Genomic DNA, 14,310 nt, shown 5'->3' on the forward strand with positions numbered 1-14,310 from the left:
TGGGCATTCAATTGGCTTTTTGTTTCAAGATATTCTAAGCAGCTGCATTTTTCCTGTATGTGCATGATGTCTTGGGATTCCCATTTGTGGATCCAGGCTTTGTTGTTCGTCAGTACAGAGACACAGAAGAAGTGAGGGACAGAAATTCTAGAGCCCCCAGCAGCATCTGTACTTACCCTGCTCATTGCTCCCTCCATTTAACAGAAGTTCATCATTCTGTCTTTTCATTTCTGTTATATACTTAAAGGCCTGATCCAGGATCATGTTCTTGCTCTGCAAAAGAAAATACACAGGACAAAGGTCTAGAATTTGTAAAGCCATTAGTGATGAGGCTGCACTTTTTCCAAGAGGTCTTTACTTTAAAAATATGCTCTGAATGTCACGGGGTAGGGTTTGTTTTCTTTTGGTTTGGGTTGAGTTTTTTTGGAGGTTGTTTATGCAAGATGAACTACAGGTTTTTTGAGTGATACTGACTCTAAAATGCCATGAGATTTTACAGAATAACATTTTCAATGCTGGAGCCGACACTTCCTGATGCCCAGAGGTGGATAATACTAAGGCCACAGATCCTGAACAGCCAGCACCATTTCTTGTTCATCAGCCCAAAATTCATGTTCACTAATAAACATACACATCACATGAAATTTCCAGGATACTGCCTTGTAAATATTTTATTAGGAAAGAAACAAACATGAAACAACTACCCAGGGAGGTATATGCATAATTCTGAAAGTAGTATACTGGGGAATATGGGAAAAGAAAATAACCCATCCACAATCATCTTTTTATGAAACTATGCTTATTCTGCCTGCACAACCTTTGTTCACTTCTTAATTTCTTCCACTGTTCGGTAGGAAGATTCGTCTGTCTTGAAAAAGATGCTTCTGTGCATCAACCTCAGACCGTTTGTTTTGCTTCATCTTTTGCAAGCAGGGTGTCTTAAATTACTATTATTATAATTTCAGTTTCTGAATTATTTTCAGGCCCTTATATGAAAGATGACAAAAATAAGAAGTCATATGCAACACTTTCAGATAAAATCCTCAAATCTGTGTAATTACATTTATGTGACCCTGCACTTCCAAATAGGAATTCTATTACAAACAGTCTTTTAAATACTAATAACTGGTAATATTTTCGAGCATATTAATTCAGACAGTTTTGCCTTGTTGCTAATACAAACAGTAAAATTAGTATTTATACTTCTATGGACAAAGAAACATTTAAACATTTGACAGGAAACTTGTATGCACCTCTGGATGGACACTCACCTGCTTAAGTGCTGGCGAGCAGGGAATGAGTTCTCCAATTCTGTTTATCCCAGCATTAATCTTCTTCTTCCGATGTCTCTCCACTAAGCAAAAATAATACGGACTGTGTCATCTGGTTGGGCAAGTCAGCACAACAGCAGCACAACTAGGACAATGTAAGGGCTCATTAATACATTATTTCATTACACATTGGAACCCGGAATAACCTGAGTGAGGAAAAAATTCCCCTAAAGTAAACCTCAGTTATCGAATTAATACTCAGTGGAAACGAGAGCTGTAATGTAAGGAGCAATATCTTTAAAAGGTGGAGATATTTTGGACCCCTTCATGAAAAAGAAAAGTCCCTACAAGTCAAAATTCAGGTTTTGAAACTGCTTTCTAAGACAGTTTCATGACATCCTTTTCATGAGGCAGATTGAATAAATTTAGGCACACAGAAAGCAAATGAACAAACATTATGGAAATAATCAGTTTCAGATTTGGGAAGCAAACCCATGCCTCTTAAATACTAATGTCAAATTTAGCACCAAAAGAGAAATAATGTAGATTTTATCAGTCTCCAGGCTTAATTTTAAATTTATATTGACAGAGCAGCCAGCCAACACTGAACATAGCTGCACTTTAGCTTTATGGATTATCTGTTACTCTTTTCTATGTCCAAAGTTTTAACTGTTCCACAAGGTCTACCTGACTGGGACTAAAGACAATACTGAATGAAGAGTACTTCCAGTTAATTACCTGTTTTGGAGAAGGTCAGAAAATATTTCATTTATAGTCCTTTAGTGACATCATTTACCTATTCAATAGGTCTGAATATGGCAGAAAGGGTCTACACTTGAAGTCTAGGAGTGTACATACCTCTGGGCATGTTTTTTACAGACAGTATTTCTGTTTTCCATCCACCACAGTCAGCCTCTTTCAAATATAGTTAGCTCTCATGTAGCTATTTTTTTTTACTGAAATATTTTCATGCTCTATGTAAAATTAAAACTATTAGATGTCTTTTTTCAAAAAAAAACCTGGAAAAAATTCTGTCATGGCTCTGTCAGGATTCAAACCATTGTGTTGTTCATTCATTGTGCTGAATGAACCTTTTTATTTGTGCAGTTGTTCTGCTTTTGGTGGCACACAGAAACAAACTGTGACCTTCAGGTGAGTGTATTTCAGTTTGCTCCTTTACAGAAGACTCACTAATTTAATTTAAACAGTCTTATTTCAGTAGCCTGTCACTTCAATTTACTGCTCTCAAACTGTTTTTTTTTTTGTATTTCAGGAGAGACTGCTGGTGTTGACAGAGACAGGCCTAAATACACTAAACACAGCAAGACAAAGTTTCTTAGGCAAGAAATTTACCATATTAATTAGAGCAGCTCTGTAAAAATTAAAACACAGGACACCTGGAACTTAATCTTTATATATCTTACTAAAACATACAGATACCACAGTGTTTGTGAAGTGCTACTCTTTTGTTTTGAACACATTTGCCACACTCTACTCAGCTTGACCAGATATTAATGACTAAACAAGTATAGGGTTGGAGGGAGCTGGTCCCCACATACTGCAGAGTTCAGCCCAGGTGATAAATATTTTGAAGAGCTATCAACAAGTAAAACAGGAACTGGGAATTCCAGTGAAGCCAGCAATCTTAGAAGTAAACCTGATAAGACTGTTTCCTGATTCTTCTTAAGAAATTGGCCACACCCTGAGCTCACTCAAGAAGCACTACATTGCACAGGCTTCACATGGAAACTGCTCAGTGGTTTTTCCAGGTGAGTTTGTTAAGACCACGTGATACTGCTGTTCAGTGAAAGAAGAACTGCCATCAATTTCCTGGATAAACCAGGCCAAAACCTGCCAGACTCCTCCCCAGTCCATCCCTCTTTTCCTACTTGTAGAAGATGCCATTGGCGCTAGACACTGACTGGGTGCTGCCTGAGGGATGCAGCTCCTGCAACATACAGCCAACATCTGCACAGAACTTCTGGGGTGTCAACAGCCAAGTGGGTGCCTTAGGAAGAGGCTAGAGGAATACTTCTAATCTGGGGAGCCTCTAAAGCTCTTAGGTAGGACACCTGTCACTATTTTGAGAGAGGTGGATATTAGTTGTGTGTGAATGACTTATTTTCCTTTGGAATTGAACACAGCTGAAATTGTTTACTTCTTAATTTACTAGCTTTGGAATGGCAGCGCATGGTGCTTCTTCATACTTTACCTTTGTAGTGTGGAAAATAGCCAACTAGAAACAATCTGCACAGATATTTTATGCAAAGACACAGAAAGGTGTTTGATAGGGTGAGGTTTTTTAAGTGCACTAAACTCCTGTGAAGGAACCTTCTCCATGCAAAATATGTTTTACTACTCCAAAGTATCTGTGCCTATTTCCAGACCAAACAAAGCATAATGTTCCTACCTGCATTATGTGTCTCCCGGTTTTTCTTTCTGTGAAATAGAAAGGAAAAAGAGTGATATGAAACTGAAGGCAAAAAATCTGCATACGAACAAATATTTATTTTATTATTTCTATTACAGCTAAAAATACTAAACATTATAGTCTGCTCTGTGAAAAAGAACAGCAGAAGTCACAATCAGATGTTCTTGAACATTGGTATTAAATAGTTCCTAACAAAAATTTATTTGTGCTCAGACTTAAATCAATTTCAGTATAACAAGGCACAGTGTAATATTCCACTTGATTATTGGTACATATTTATAGTGCAGAGCTGGGTCTTTATGTTCCTGTTGCACTATGAAGAGTTCAATAAGGCCAAAGATTTTAAAAAATAGTTCTGTTTCTGAGGAACAAGGCAGTTAAGTATTTTCTGAAATGTTGGCTTTTACATTCACTGGATCACTGAAACAGGAGAAAACTTCACCATGCACGTTGATTTTTCCAGCCACATTGCCTTCAAACATCATAGCTTCTGGTCTCAAAGATGCTTCCTTTATGAGAGAAACCAGAAATACTGTTCCTCTGCAGCTGCTGTTCTGTACTGTCTCAAAATTCTGTATAGGTGTAATTTGGGCACGTGAGGGTTGTCTTTGTTTTCAGATGCTCACCTGGGACTACTGGACTGATGTCAACAAATCATTGTGCAATGCCCCAAATTGCTTTGCGGGCAGTCAGTAAATTCCAAATGTGTACTCTACATATATAAATAAGATGTACTATACACATGCACTAAGACAAATACCTTCAGGAACTATAATGTAGCAAAGCATGTGGTTTCTGGAAAAATCAACATTCCAGAAAAAAAAACCAATTTCAAAAAACTTCTGTCCAGCAGCACACTCCCAGTCTAGATGTCTGCTAGGGTACACAAAAAGCAGAGTAGCATCTTCTGCTGTCCTCTTCAACTGTTACAGAACAGTCCAGATGTAACAAGGAATCTGAGGTAAGAATGCAAGATACACGTGGAAGATGCGTGATTACTATGAGGCACAGTATCCTTCATGCTTTGAGTTGATACTTATTTCTGGTAACTCACTAAAGATAGCGTGCACCTGGAGTAACTTAGACAGTGATTATGAGACAGTAATGTTACTGTTACAGGTCAAACCCAGAGATATCTGCTAGGAAACAATGCTTAAAGATGATCATTAATACCAAATGTGCACAAGAATATAAGGACTGGAGAGACCCTTCTGTCCTTTGATTGACATTACCAATACAGAACATAAAATACTGAATTAGCTGGGTAAGAAAGAGTCACGAAATCCGTGAAGACTGAAAAACTTTCTGTAGGACAAACCAGTGTTCTCTCTGAGCTTTTCTTGATCATAAATCATATCCTACCTGGTTACCTAGTATGAGATGAATGCTGCATTTAACTAAAGACTGAAGAACTCCCCTATCAATCAGGCATTAGATCAACCATGCTACTACAATGGAATGAAACTCTGGAAAAGTTGTAGTGAGCACTGAGTCACCTTGTTACAAATTTTGGTCATAGTGTGTTGCTGTACAACCTCAAGGTGCAGTTTGAGTTCCAGCAGAGATTTGAGATGTAAGATCCAGATTCCACTGGGAGTTGAGGAAGAGATCTAAATTACTCTGTCAAAATTAGTACAGTTACCCCAATATCTACAAGGAGCCTCCACAAAAATAGAGGCTGCGCTCTAACCAAGGCAGAGAAGCAGTTTTACACACATCAGAATAGTCAGTGAAATAATTAAAGAATCTCTTTTGCATAAGTGACCCAGGTAGATATGTCTTCAACAAACAGACAGGGCAAGAGAAAACTTTTGGATCAACCCTGATCAACACTCAGAACTTCTTGTCCATACCCTTATTGCCAAACTTTTAGCTAGAAACTCCGTAACTGCAACACGACCGCAGACCACAGAACTACGAAATAGTAATTTTCCCCCAGAAACTCACCGATGTTGCTTCTTAGTAGGTGTCTCATTCTCTGTCATCTCTGGCATGGTTTCAGAGAAGAGAGCCTGAGAAAAAACCATGGAAGGAATCAACAACTCCCGCACTCTTCTGAATTCTTAGCACATGACATTTGTTACAGGGCTTTGCCTTGGACCACAAGGACAGGGCCCTACTACAGCGTAGGCACAAGTCCATTCCCTTGACTCAGAGCAGCTGATTTGTTGAGCATTAAAAATTAAGCACATTACCTATGTTTTGCAAAATGTTTTGCAAAACTGGTCTGCGATGAACTGGTTTCCATTTCCTCAGTTACTTTAAATATAAAAACAATTATAATCCAAACCACTATAAGCAAACAAGAAGTAAAATTAAGAGTATGTAATTGTTTTTCAAATGGGAGGAGCAACAGCTGAACTCTCTCTTATCAGCCCTTCCTCACCGAAGATGCACTCAATTCCCAGTTCAAAATAAAGTATGAATGCTAATCAAAAAACAAGCTACAATGAGGACATTTCATTAACTACAAATTTAGAGTGCTCTAAATGTAGCAGATTACAAAACTTACTTACTATTAAATTACTGTACAGCTAGTATAAGATGGTACAGACAGACAAAATGACATCCCCAATGTACTCAGATATATGAAATTCAGTTAAAATTAAAGTTATGAAATAAAGTTATACACAACAGCATAATAAATTGCACCTAACGTGTCCTCATCTTGAACAGATAGGTAGTCTCTATTCAGACAAAAAAAAAATTATAAAAATACACAAAAGATGAGACTGTCAATGATGGTTGAACACATATCTTCCAGAGAAATGAATTTTAGAGAGCAAGTGACATAAATACACTGTAGATGACAACAGGAAAAAATAGATCTGTTTTTTGATGTCTGAGCTGCATATTGACTTTTATGCTTCTGTTCACTCTCTCACAACCAACCTGTTCTTGCAACTCTTCCCATGGGCCCTCAGACTCCTCGTGGCTTCACCTTTCCCTGGCTCCTCCCAGAAAACTCATCGGCTTCTTTTAACAGGCTTCATATCTTTAGGGTATTTTTTGTCTGTTTGTTTGGACTGCAAGGAAGTGGGGGTGGTTTTTAATATAACTTTCAACACCCAGCAGTTCTTAATGTAAACTGAGCCTACCATTACTGACACTGACATCAAAAACAAACCCCCAAAATAATACCACTACAAACCAGAAAGCCAGTCACCTATAGAGCTCCCAAAGCACAAAGCACACACTTCACAAAGTGCTCTGTGCACAAACCTGTGTGTGTGTGTCAAACTAACAGAAATAATCTGTATTCCACCAGAACTGAATTCAGATACTGTTTTTCAGCCTTTATACTCTAGAAGTTATTTGAATGTACTGCATTCTGTAAAGATTAAAGAAGGAGAAACATTAGGGCTGATGCTGTTTACCACTCTAATCTTTAAGTACTTTCTCTGTTCCAGTGGGAGATGTTGGCAAACCATAAAATAAAGCAAACAGGAAACCACCTATGAATAAATCCAACTCGGGGAACTCAAAAGCACCTGCCGATTTCAGGAACATAATTCAACTCCACCTACACAACAGTGTCCACACCATCACAAAACTGGACACAATCCTTTCTGAGATGGGTTACAGCATTCCACTGCCCCACTGGGTGTTACACACAGCCTACCTAAACACAGCCACCCCAGCCCTCCCTAGCCCAGCAATGGGAGCATATCACTTTCTATTTATATCCCTCCACAGACTTTGCTTTCTCTGTGCTCACTGACCATCTTCTGCATAAATTATGAAAACACCTGACAGAGTTAACAGTCCTTTACCGTGGGAGAAAGCAGTGGTGCAACTTCAGCACTTCCATGCACTCTCTTATAAACTGTGTTACCTCATCTTAAAAACAAGATTTCTTCTCCTTTAAATCCAATTAGCTTATTTCACTAACAAATTTATTCTCGTGTACATGTAGTAAGATTAATCCAGTTGTTATCCCAGGTCCTCCAAGTTAGTGAAAACTCACAACTCTGAAAGCCAGGAAAGCCAGTTTCCCACCCAAGGCACCTATAACTTATCCCTCCTATGTACAGCTGGTGATGGTCAGTAGTACTTACTCACTGATTCTAGCTGCATTCACTGTACCACGTGATGATGAAGGGGTTAGCTGGGAGACTTTAGCAGGTGAGCGATTCTGATTATAAAGAAAAAAAATAAAACCTGGTTAGAGCTCAGCCATCTTGGGCGCTGCTGGCAACCAGAGAGATGTTCAGGTGTGCATTGACTGAGGCCAGCACACCTCCTTTCAGCAGGGTTTCCAGTGTGCCAGAGCAGCCCAGCAGAATCTGTATCCATTAAGGCTACCATCAGAGACAGGAGAAGCAGAGCAGCTACCTGGTGACACTACACTTGTATATCCATCACTGAGGCAGTACCTTGTGTATCAGGTGAGAAACAACTACTCAAGGGGGCAAAGGGGTCATTTAATTCAGTGTGTACAGTACTGTTTCTGTTCAGTGAGGTTGTGAGCACAGAGTACATGGGCATAGGTCTGGTAAAGCAAAGCTCTCAAACACGCTTAGAAAAAGGAAGATGCTGGATTGTATCGTGTGGCAGTCACACACCCCGTTTCTTGATTTCTGCACCACCTATAAAGACAGAGTTGATGTGTCTGTTATTGGGCATTATTAGACCACAGCAAAGATGCTGGAAATCAGAGCAGAAAGATAAAAAAGGTCTTAGTTTTGGTGAACTTAGCCTTTTTGAAAGACTAATGTATTCACCAAGCAACCCTATTTTTTTAATTTTGCAAATTTATACAGCTTGAGAACCAAAGGACTGTTTCTGTATTATAGTGTATTTAACATAGAAAGCATTAATGTGGATTTAGATGGCCAGCTACCATGCAGGGCTACAGAAAAAGCACAACTGTGTGAAAGTAAGGGTGTAAAAAAAGCACCCACCCACAAATACCCTTTCCCAGAACAGACACAGCTGTTCTGACTCCATTCACAACCCCATCTTTCCCCTGCCCTAAGTCACAGCACCCACTTCTCCCTCCTGACATGAGTTCTCCATACTCCTATATTTTGTCTTCCTCTGTGTCCACTCAGGAAAATGCTTTTTCCTAACAGCAGCATCCCTATCTCCCAAAGTCATGATATACACAATATTCCAATTGCCTTCTTTCTTGATGCTGAGCAGACGCCTAAACGATTGAGCAATTCATTGTATACGGTATTTTGGAAGATAGATAGATAGACAAGGCCTTAGTGAAAATTTGTGCTGTAATTTATTAATACAGTTTCTAACTGTTTTTTGATCCTGAGAAAGAATGGAAAATCTTTATTACATGTCAAAGACCTCACTTCTTTCTTCCTCCTCTGCCCTTTTTTAAAAATTATGTCAGTAAGCTTCTTCCAAGTGATGCTGTTCCTTGCACATTTCAAGCCCTTTGCTGCCACAGTGGGTGCAGAAGCCTCACAAATGTAAACTTAAAGTCGGTATTTGATATGCTTCAGTTCCACTGGGATCTGCAGCCCATTTCATACAGGAGACATGGCACAGGAATGCAGCAACTGTTACCCTAACTTCACGTTACTGTGGAATTACTTTAGGTGAAGTTTATCAGTTTACCACTCAACCAATGCTCCCGCTTTTGTGGTCCCAATAGGAAAAAGCAAGGCTGTACACATTATCTAATTAACCAACTAGTTTATTTCGAGTTCCACTGAAAAGAGGTGGTTAAATTTGTTAAACAACACTTGTATAAAACTCTGGGCTTTCTACTGATGGATTGTACCATGAGAAACATGGCGAACTGAAGTGGTTTTTTCCCATTCTTATTCTGTAAGGACAGAAACCTTTGTGTTTTTACTTGATACTCCATAAAACAGCTCAAGCTGGCAACACCAGGGAGGAGGTTTTTCTTAAGGGCTGCTGAAAAGATGGGCTTTGTGAACTAAAAAGAAAATAAAAATACTGCCTAAGTGGAGACTTCTGAGGGCTGATGAATGTTTATGCTCTCTCCATTTCCTCCCCTCATGAAGACCAGAGCTTTGACTGTGGGTTTCTCTTTACTTCTTCCACATCAAGTAATGCTTCTTCATGGCGAGATTCCTTCACCAATTCTCTAAAGCAGAAGACATGTATTTGCCTTATAAGCTCAGAGACAAATGTATTTTAAGTTCACTCATGAAATATGCTCACTTAACTCAGCTGAATGTCACCTGCAGAGAAAACATAGCAAAATCCAAATTCTTAAAACAGATGAAGAAGCAGCAACCCATCATTTGTATTTATTTAGTACCAAGCTTCCCTCAAGCTTTATGTAGTTAATAGCTTTTATGTCAACCTAAAATATTGATTTTAATTTAAATGCAATGGCATCCTCAGAAATTAAAGAATACTTTGTGTTCTGAAGATTTAAGTTTAACATAATTTAATCTCTTCTATAGTTCTGAAACATAGGGTATAAAACTTAAAACCAATTTGTTTAAGTGTCTTCTTGTCTACCACCCATCTTTGCTGGTATTATTCAGCAAATTTTATGAAATCTCTTCTTCAAAACATGCACTCGGCAAATTGATGAAAAAGCTAATTTAGATTATTTTATTTGGCATTATTTTTTCACTCCTTATTTAGGAATTGTTTCCAAACTTAATATTCATTTTAAAAAAGAAAATAATTATTCCAATCTGTTATCTTTGGCTGTACAAAACAATCTTCCTCAAATTAGTAAGGCCATTCCATTCTTCTGTATCAGGCAGAAAGAATCTTTTTAATATGCAGCTACACATATTCTGTAAATCTACCAGCAGACCAAATCTTTCTTCCTCTTAATATCCTTCAGCAAGCTTATGCTGTAATTTCAGAGTTCTTACTGCTTTTTATACCTCATGTAGTCAGCCTTAATGTAAAGCTAAGATCAATTCCAAGGCACAGATAAGAACTACTCAAATGCTTTTTTCTGAGAGTGTCTTCTTCATCCAAGCAACTCCTGGAACCGATGTTTCCAATCTTCCATGCACGTTTTAGAACAACCAGGGACTTAATCCAGGCTTTTAATGACAAGCAAGCTGCCCTTGAGATCAAGAGACACAATTTACTGCCCTTTCTTTATTCCCTCTTGGAATGGTTCTATTCTAATTTTGTATTTACATAATAAAATGACTGCAGGAAATGTAACTCAAAGCTTACCTTTGTGATTGTTACCTGTGTGTATTAACTACTGTGGCCTATCAAAGTAACCTGGAAAGACTATCATACAGGAAAATGAAAAAGGCTATTTTTCCTGGTAGGTAGAGAAATAAAATATCAATCTATCTATCTACCTATCCATTTGGTTTCCAAAGAAATTGAGGTTTTCCTATTACTGTGTCCCTTAATCCACTCCCTCATAACAACAGCTGGGTCCACTGACTGACCTAACTGCAACCTCACAAAGAGATGAAGTTCCCAGATGTTTACAGAAACCTGGGAGTGAGCACAGGAGGAGGAGTGAGGTCAGGTAAGGGATTGGACACAGCTGGGTCTGTGACCAGCTCTGGCTCAGAGTAGGCACAGCCACCTTGTGCTGAGGAAGATGCATGAGGGATTAAACAGCATGACAGACTTCTTTTGACTTGTCACAAAATACACATTCCTGATGCAAACCAGTTGAGAGTTTCCCAGGGCAACCAAACTGTTCCCAGAGCTTCTGCAAAAGTTAGGAAAAGAAATCCAAAGCCAATAAGCTAAAACTTGTTACACAGGGCAACTTTTTTTTTTTTAAAGGTGCTTGCAAATAACAGAAAGAAGACTTCACTGCTTTTAGATATTTTTACTCTGCCTCTTCTGTTTGGATTATATAAGCTCAAATATATTGGTATTTTTCCTCCTGATGACTTAAAGTAAAAAAGTTTTAGTAAGGCTCATATAAGAATATGCAAGAGAAATAGAAAGAAAATGTTTGGGGTTTTTTTTGTAACAGCATTGGAGGAAGAGAAAGGGTAATTACTCAAGCGATATTCCCTCATATCTACATTAGTTTTGTTTTTATTTGTAATTTTCAAAATATCAAAGGCAATTGCTCTGACCATTTACTAATATGCAGTTGCAGGACAGCACGAGTGTAGGGTAATTCTGAGAAATCCTGACCAGATCTGCTTAAGCAAACTTCAGAAAGCAAAAAAAAAAAAAAAAAAAAAAAAAAGAAACTTCCCTGTTAAACACCTGAAGATCCACTTGACATATTTATTCTTTGTCTACTTTGTTGCCTCCCAAGTCTTCCTAAGTACAGCATCATTTCTTTTTAAACCTCAGACGAGGGGCAGAGAGAGAGCTCATGTCCACAGAACCAAGTCTCTTACTCACTGCTTATGGTCTGGGAAGTATTTAAGGAGAGGTATCTCTGGACGTTTTGCACCCAGATGAGAGCTGCTGCCACCCTCACACATTGTGCAGATGATCTTGGTACTGCAAACAGACTGAAGCACACACAGTGCAAGTAAAGGAAGATGCCTACAGGAACAATCTCCTGTGGTCTGGAGGAGTTGTGACAGGGAAGCAGGTATTTGGGAACTGAAGAGCTGTAATTATGCAACCAGCGCACAAGCCAGAATCACAAAGACCAGAGATCTCATCCACCTTAAAGAGTGTCCTCAGCTACTTTAGATCAAAGTAAGGGGAACATCACTCTTTTCTTTAGGAAATCAAAAAGCAATGACCAGGGAAATCCTCCTGATCCCCTGTTCTCCATGCATTATGTTGAGACTCACAAGTTACCACATACCAATTTCACTAAGAAGTAAGAAAGTATGAGAAATGTCTCTGTGTTGCAAGACAGTGCTCATCTCCCTGGCTTCCAAAGCCCAATGATCCGTGGTACACTTCAAAACAGAAAATTATTTTCAAAGACAAGATAGACATCTAATTATGCTGCGCTTGACAAAGGAGCCACAAGTGTGTTTTGGTGGTGAAAACTAAGTGGATACAAAGTGAATTGCAGACACCTTCCTCCTAACAGGGTCATCACCTCTGTGTGGGTTAGGGTTAGGTTACCTGTATCAGATGACAAAGATTGCCTGCACCAGGCTGAGGCTGAGAGTGCTCTCCCACTCACTCCTGTGCCAGAGCATCTGTTGGTGAGCCCAACCTTGCAGCAGCATGTTGCCTAAAGAACAAATAATTCTTTTCCTGAAAAAAGCTGAAACGTGTAAGTCATCATGGTCTCCCAGTACTGTGACCAAGATGGTTATTTATAACACAGAAATCCATCCATATATGAAAGCTGTATTTGAAACACTGAAGACTGACTGGATAAATGTAGAAGCTGTAAGTCACAGAAGCACAAAATGGTTTGGGTTGGAAGGAACTTTAAGGAACATTCCAAGCCCCCTGCCATGGGCAGGGACACCTCTCACTAGACCAGGTTGCTCAGAACCCCATCCAGCCTGGCCTCGAACAGTTCCAGGCACAGGGCATCTGCAGCTTCCCTGGGCAACCTGCTCCAGCCAGAGCCAGTCCAATTCTACCTTCTCATGTGACCTTATCTACAAATGACATCTCTATTTAAAGAGCAGTACCTCATCACAGGGCCTAATAACCAATTTAGAATTACAACATAAAAACATTCATTTTGGCTACAATGATTTAGCCAGAGCACTTTTCTTTGCTTCACTGCTTGGGTTTTAAGCTGAGCTCTTTTTGTTCTGCAACTACAAAGGATCCTCACAGTCTGTTTATAAAACTTCGTATGATCCCAAGGAGGTATCAAGGCATTTTTTGACACGTGCCAAACTGCCTTGCTGCTCTCTCCTGAGGACTCTAACTAACAAGCAGTGCAAAATATCCTAGAACCAAAATGTTCAGGGCATCCAGAGAGTTTATGTGTCAAATTTTTTAATTCATCTTTTCAGATATGAGTCATTCAGTACAAAGGATTACACAGTCAAGTTCTTGAATATTTTATAGGCTTGGGGTTTGAGAAATCTGACACAAACTAAGAACTCATCAAGGGTTCATGATATAGGAAGCAATATTCCATGGGCCTGCACTACAAAGCCCCTCTACAACATGCAGAAGAGATCAATCCTGATATTCTGTTACAAACACTGCCCTTACAGAGTTAAGGGGTTTCCCTATGAATCGGGGCCAAAGGCAAAAAAGGTACCATAAAAGAGGAAGAAGGTACCATAAAACAGTATTTCAGTTTTAATGTATAAGCTCATCAAACAAACTCACTAGTTACACTTCAGTGAGCTTTAAAAAACAAGCGCACGCACACTCTGCCCCCAAATCCAAGAAAACCAAACAAAACCCCCCCAACCTTGCAACATACATTTTATAGGCAGACTACTCACAAAAGGTTTTAGTGGGCAGAAGGTTGCTCATTCTCCTTCAGAACCTCAGTGCAATTACACCTTTGCTTTTCAGAGGTTTTTTTCTTGGACCCATAAAGTGGGTCCACTGGACAATTACTTCAGTTCCAAGAATAAAGGACTCATCTTGCAATCTGGATGTTTGACAGTTGTGAATAATACTGGCAGGGATAAAGTTGCACATTATTTCAATTATATTTAACACACAGGCCCAAACTAAAGATATGTGAGCCCAGCTGACCAGAGAAAGCAAGCATACTTTTGTAACACTTTCAAAGAGGAAATTTAAAATCAAGATCAACGCATG

At 39.0% G+C, this 14,310-nt stretch overlaps 1 protein-coding gene across 4 annotated transcripts in view; it reads right to left on the reverse strand.

Annotated features, from left to right (window-relative positions):
• The window catches only part of USF3 (upstream transcription factor family member 3), a 33,651-nt gene that overhangs the window by 13,768 nt on the left and 5,573 nt on the right, over nucleotides 1–14,310 (reverse strand). The window contains exons 2-7 of one of the 4 annotated variants that reach the window (XM_048294037.1): nucleotides 7,761–7,837; nucleotides 6,595–6,728; nucleotides 5,650–5,714; nucleotides 3,682–3,710; nucleotides 1,272–1,354; nucleotides 177–273 (exon numbers count right to left, since the gene is read on the reverse strand). In XM_048294037.1, coding sequence (XP_048149994.1) covers nucleotides 177–273; nucleotides 1,272–1,354; nucleotides 3,682–3,710; nucleotides 5,650–5,696 — 256 coding nt within the window. In that variant the 5' untranslated portion in view covers nucleotides 5,697–5,714; nucleotides 6,595–6,728; nucleotides 7,761–7,837. Of the gene's footprint in view, nucleotides 1–176; nucleotides 274–1,271; nucleotides 1,355–3,681; nucleotides 3,711–5,649; nucleotides 5,715–6,594; nucleotides 6,729–7,760; nucleotides 11,395–14,310 lie in introns of those variants that run through there. The other 3 variants (XM_048294038.1, XM_048294039.1, XM_048294036.1) reach the window with 3 other exon arrangements.

Source organism: Corvus hawaiiensis, chromosome 2 (assembly GCF_020740725.1).
Source record: "Corvus hawaiiensis isolate bCorHaw1 chromosome 2, bCorHaw1.pri.cur, whole genome shotgun sequence".
Taxonomy (NCBI): Eukaryota; Metazoa; Chordata; class Aves; order Passeriformes; family Corvidae; genus Corvus; species Corvus hawaiiensis.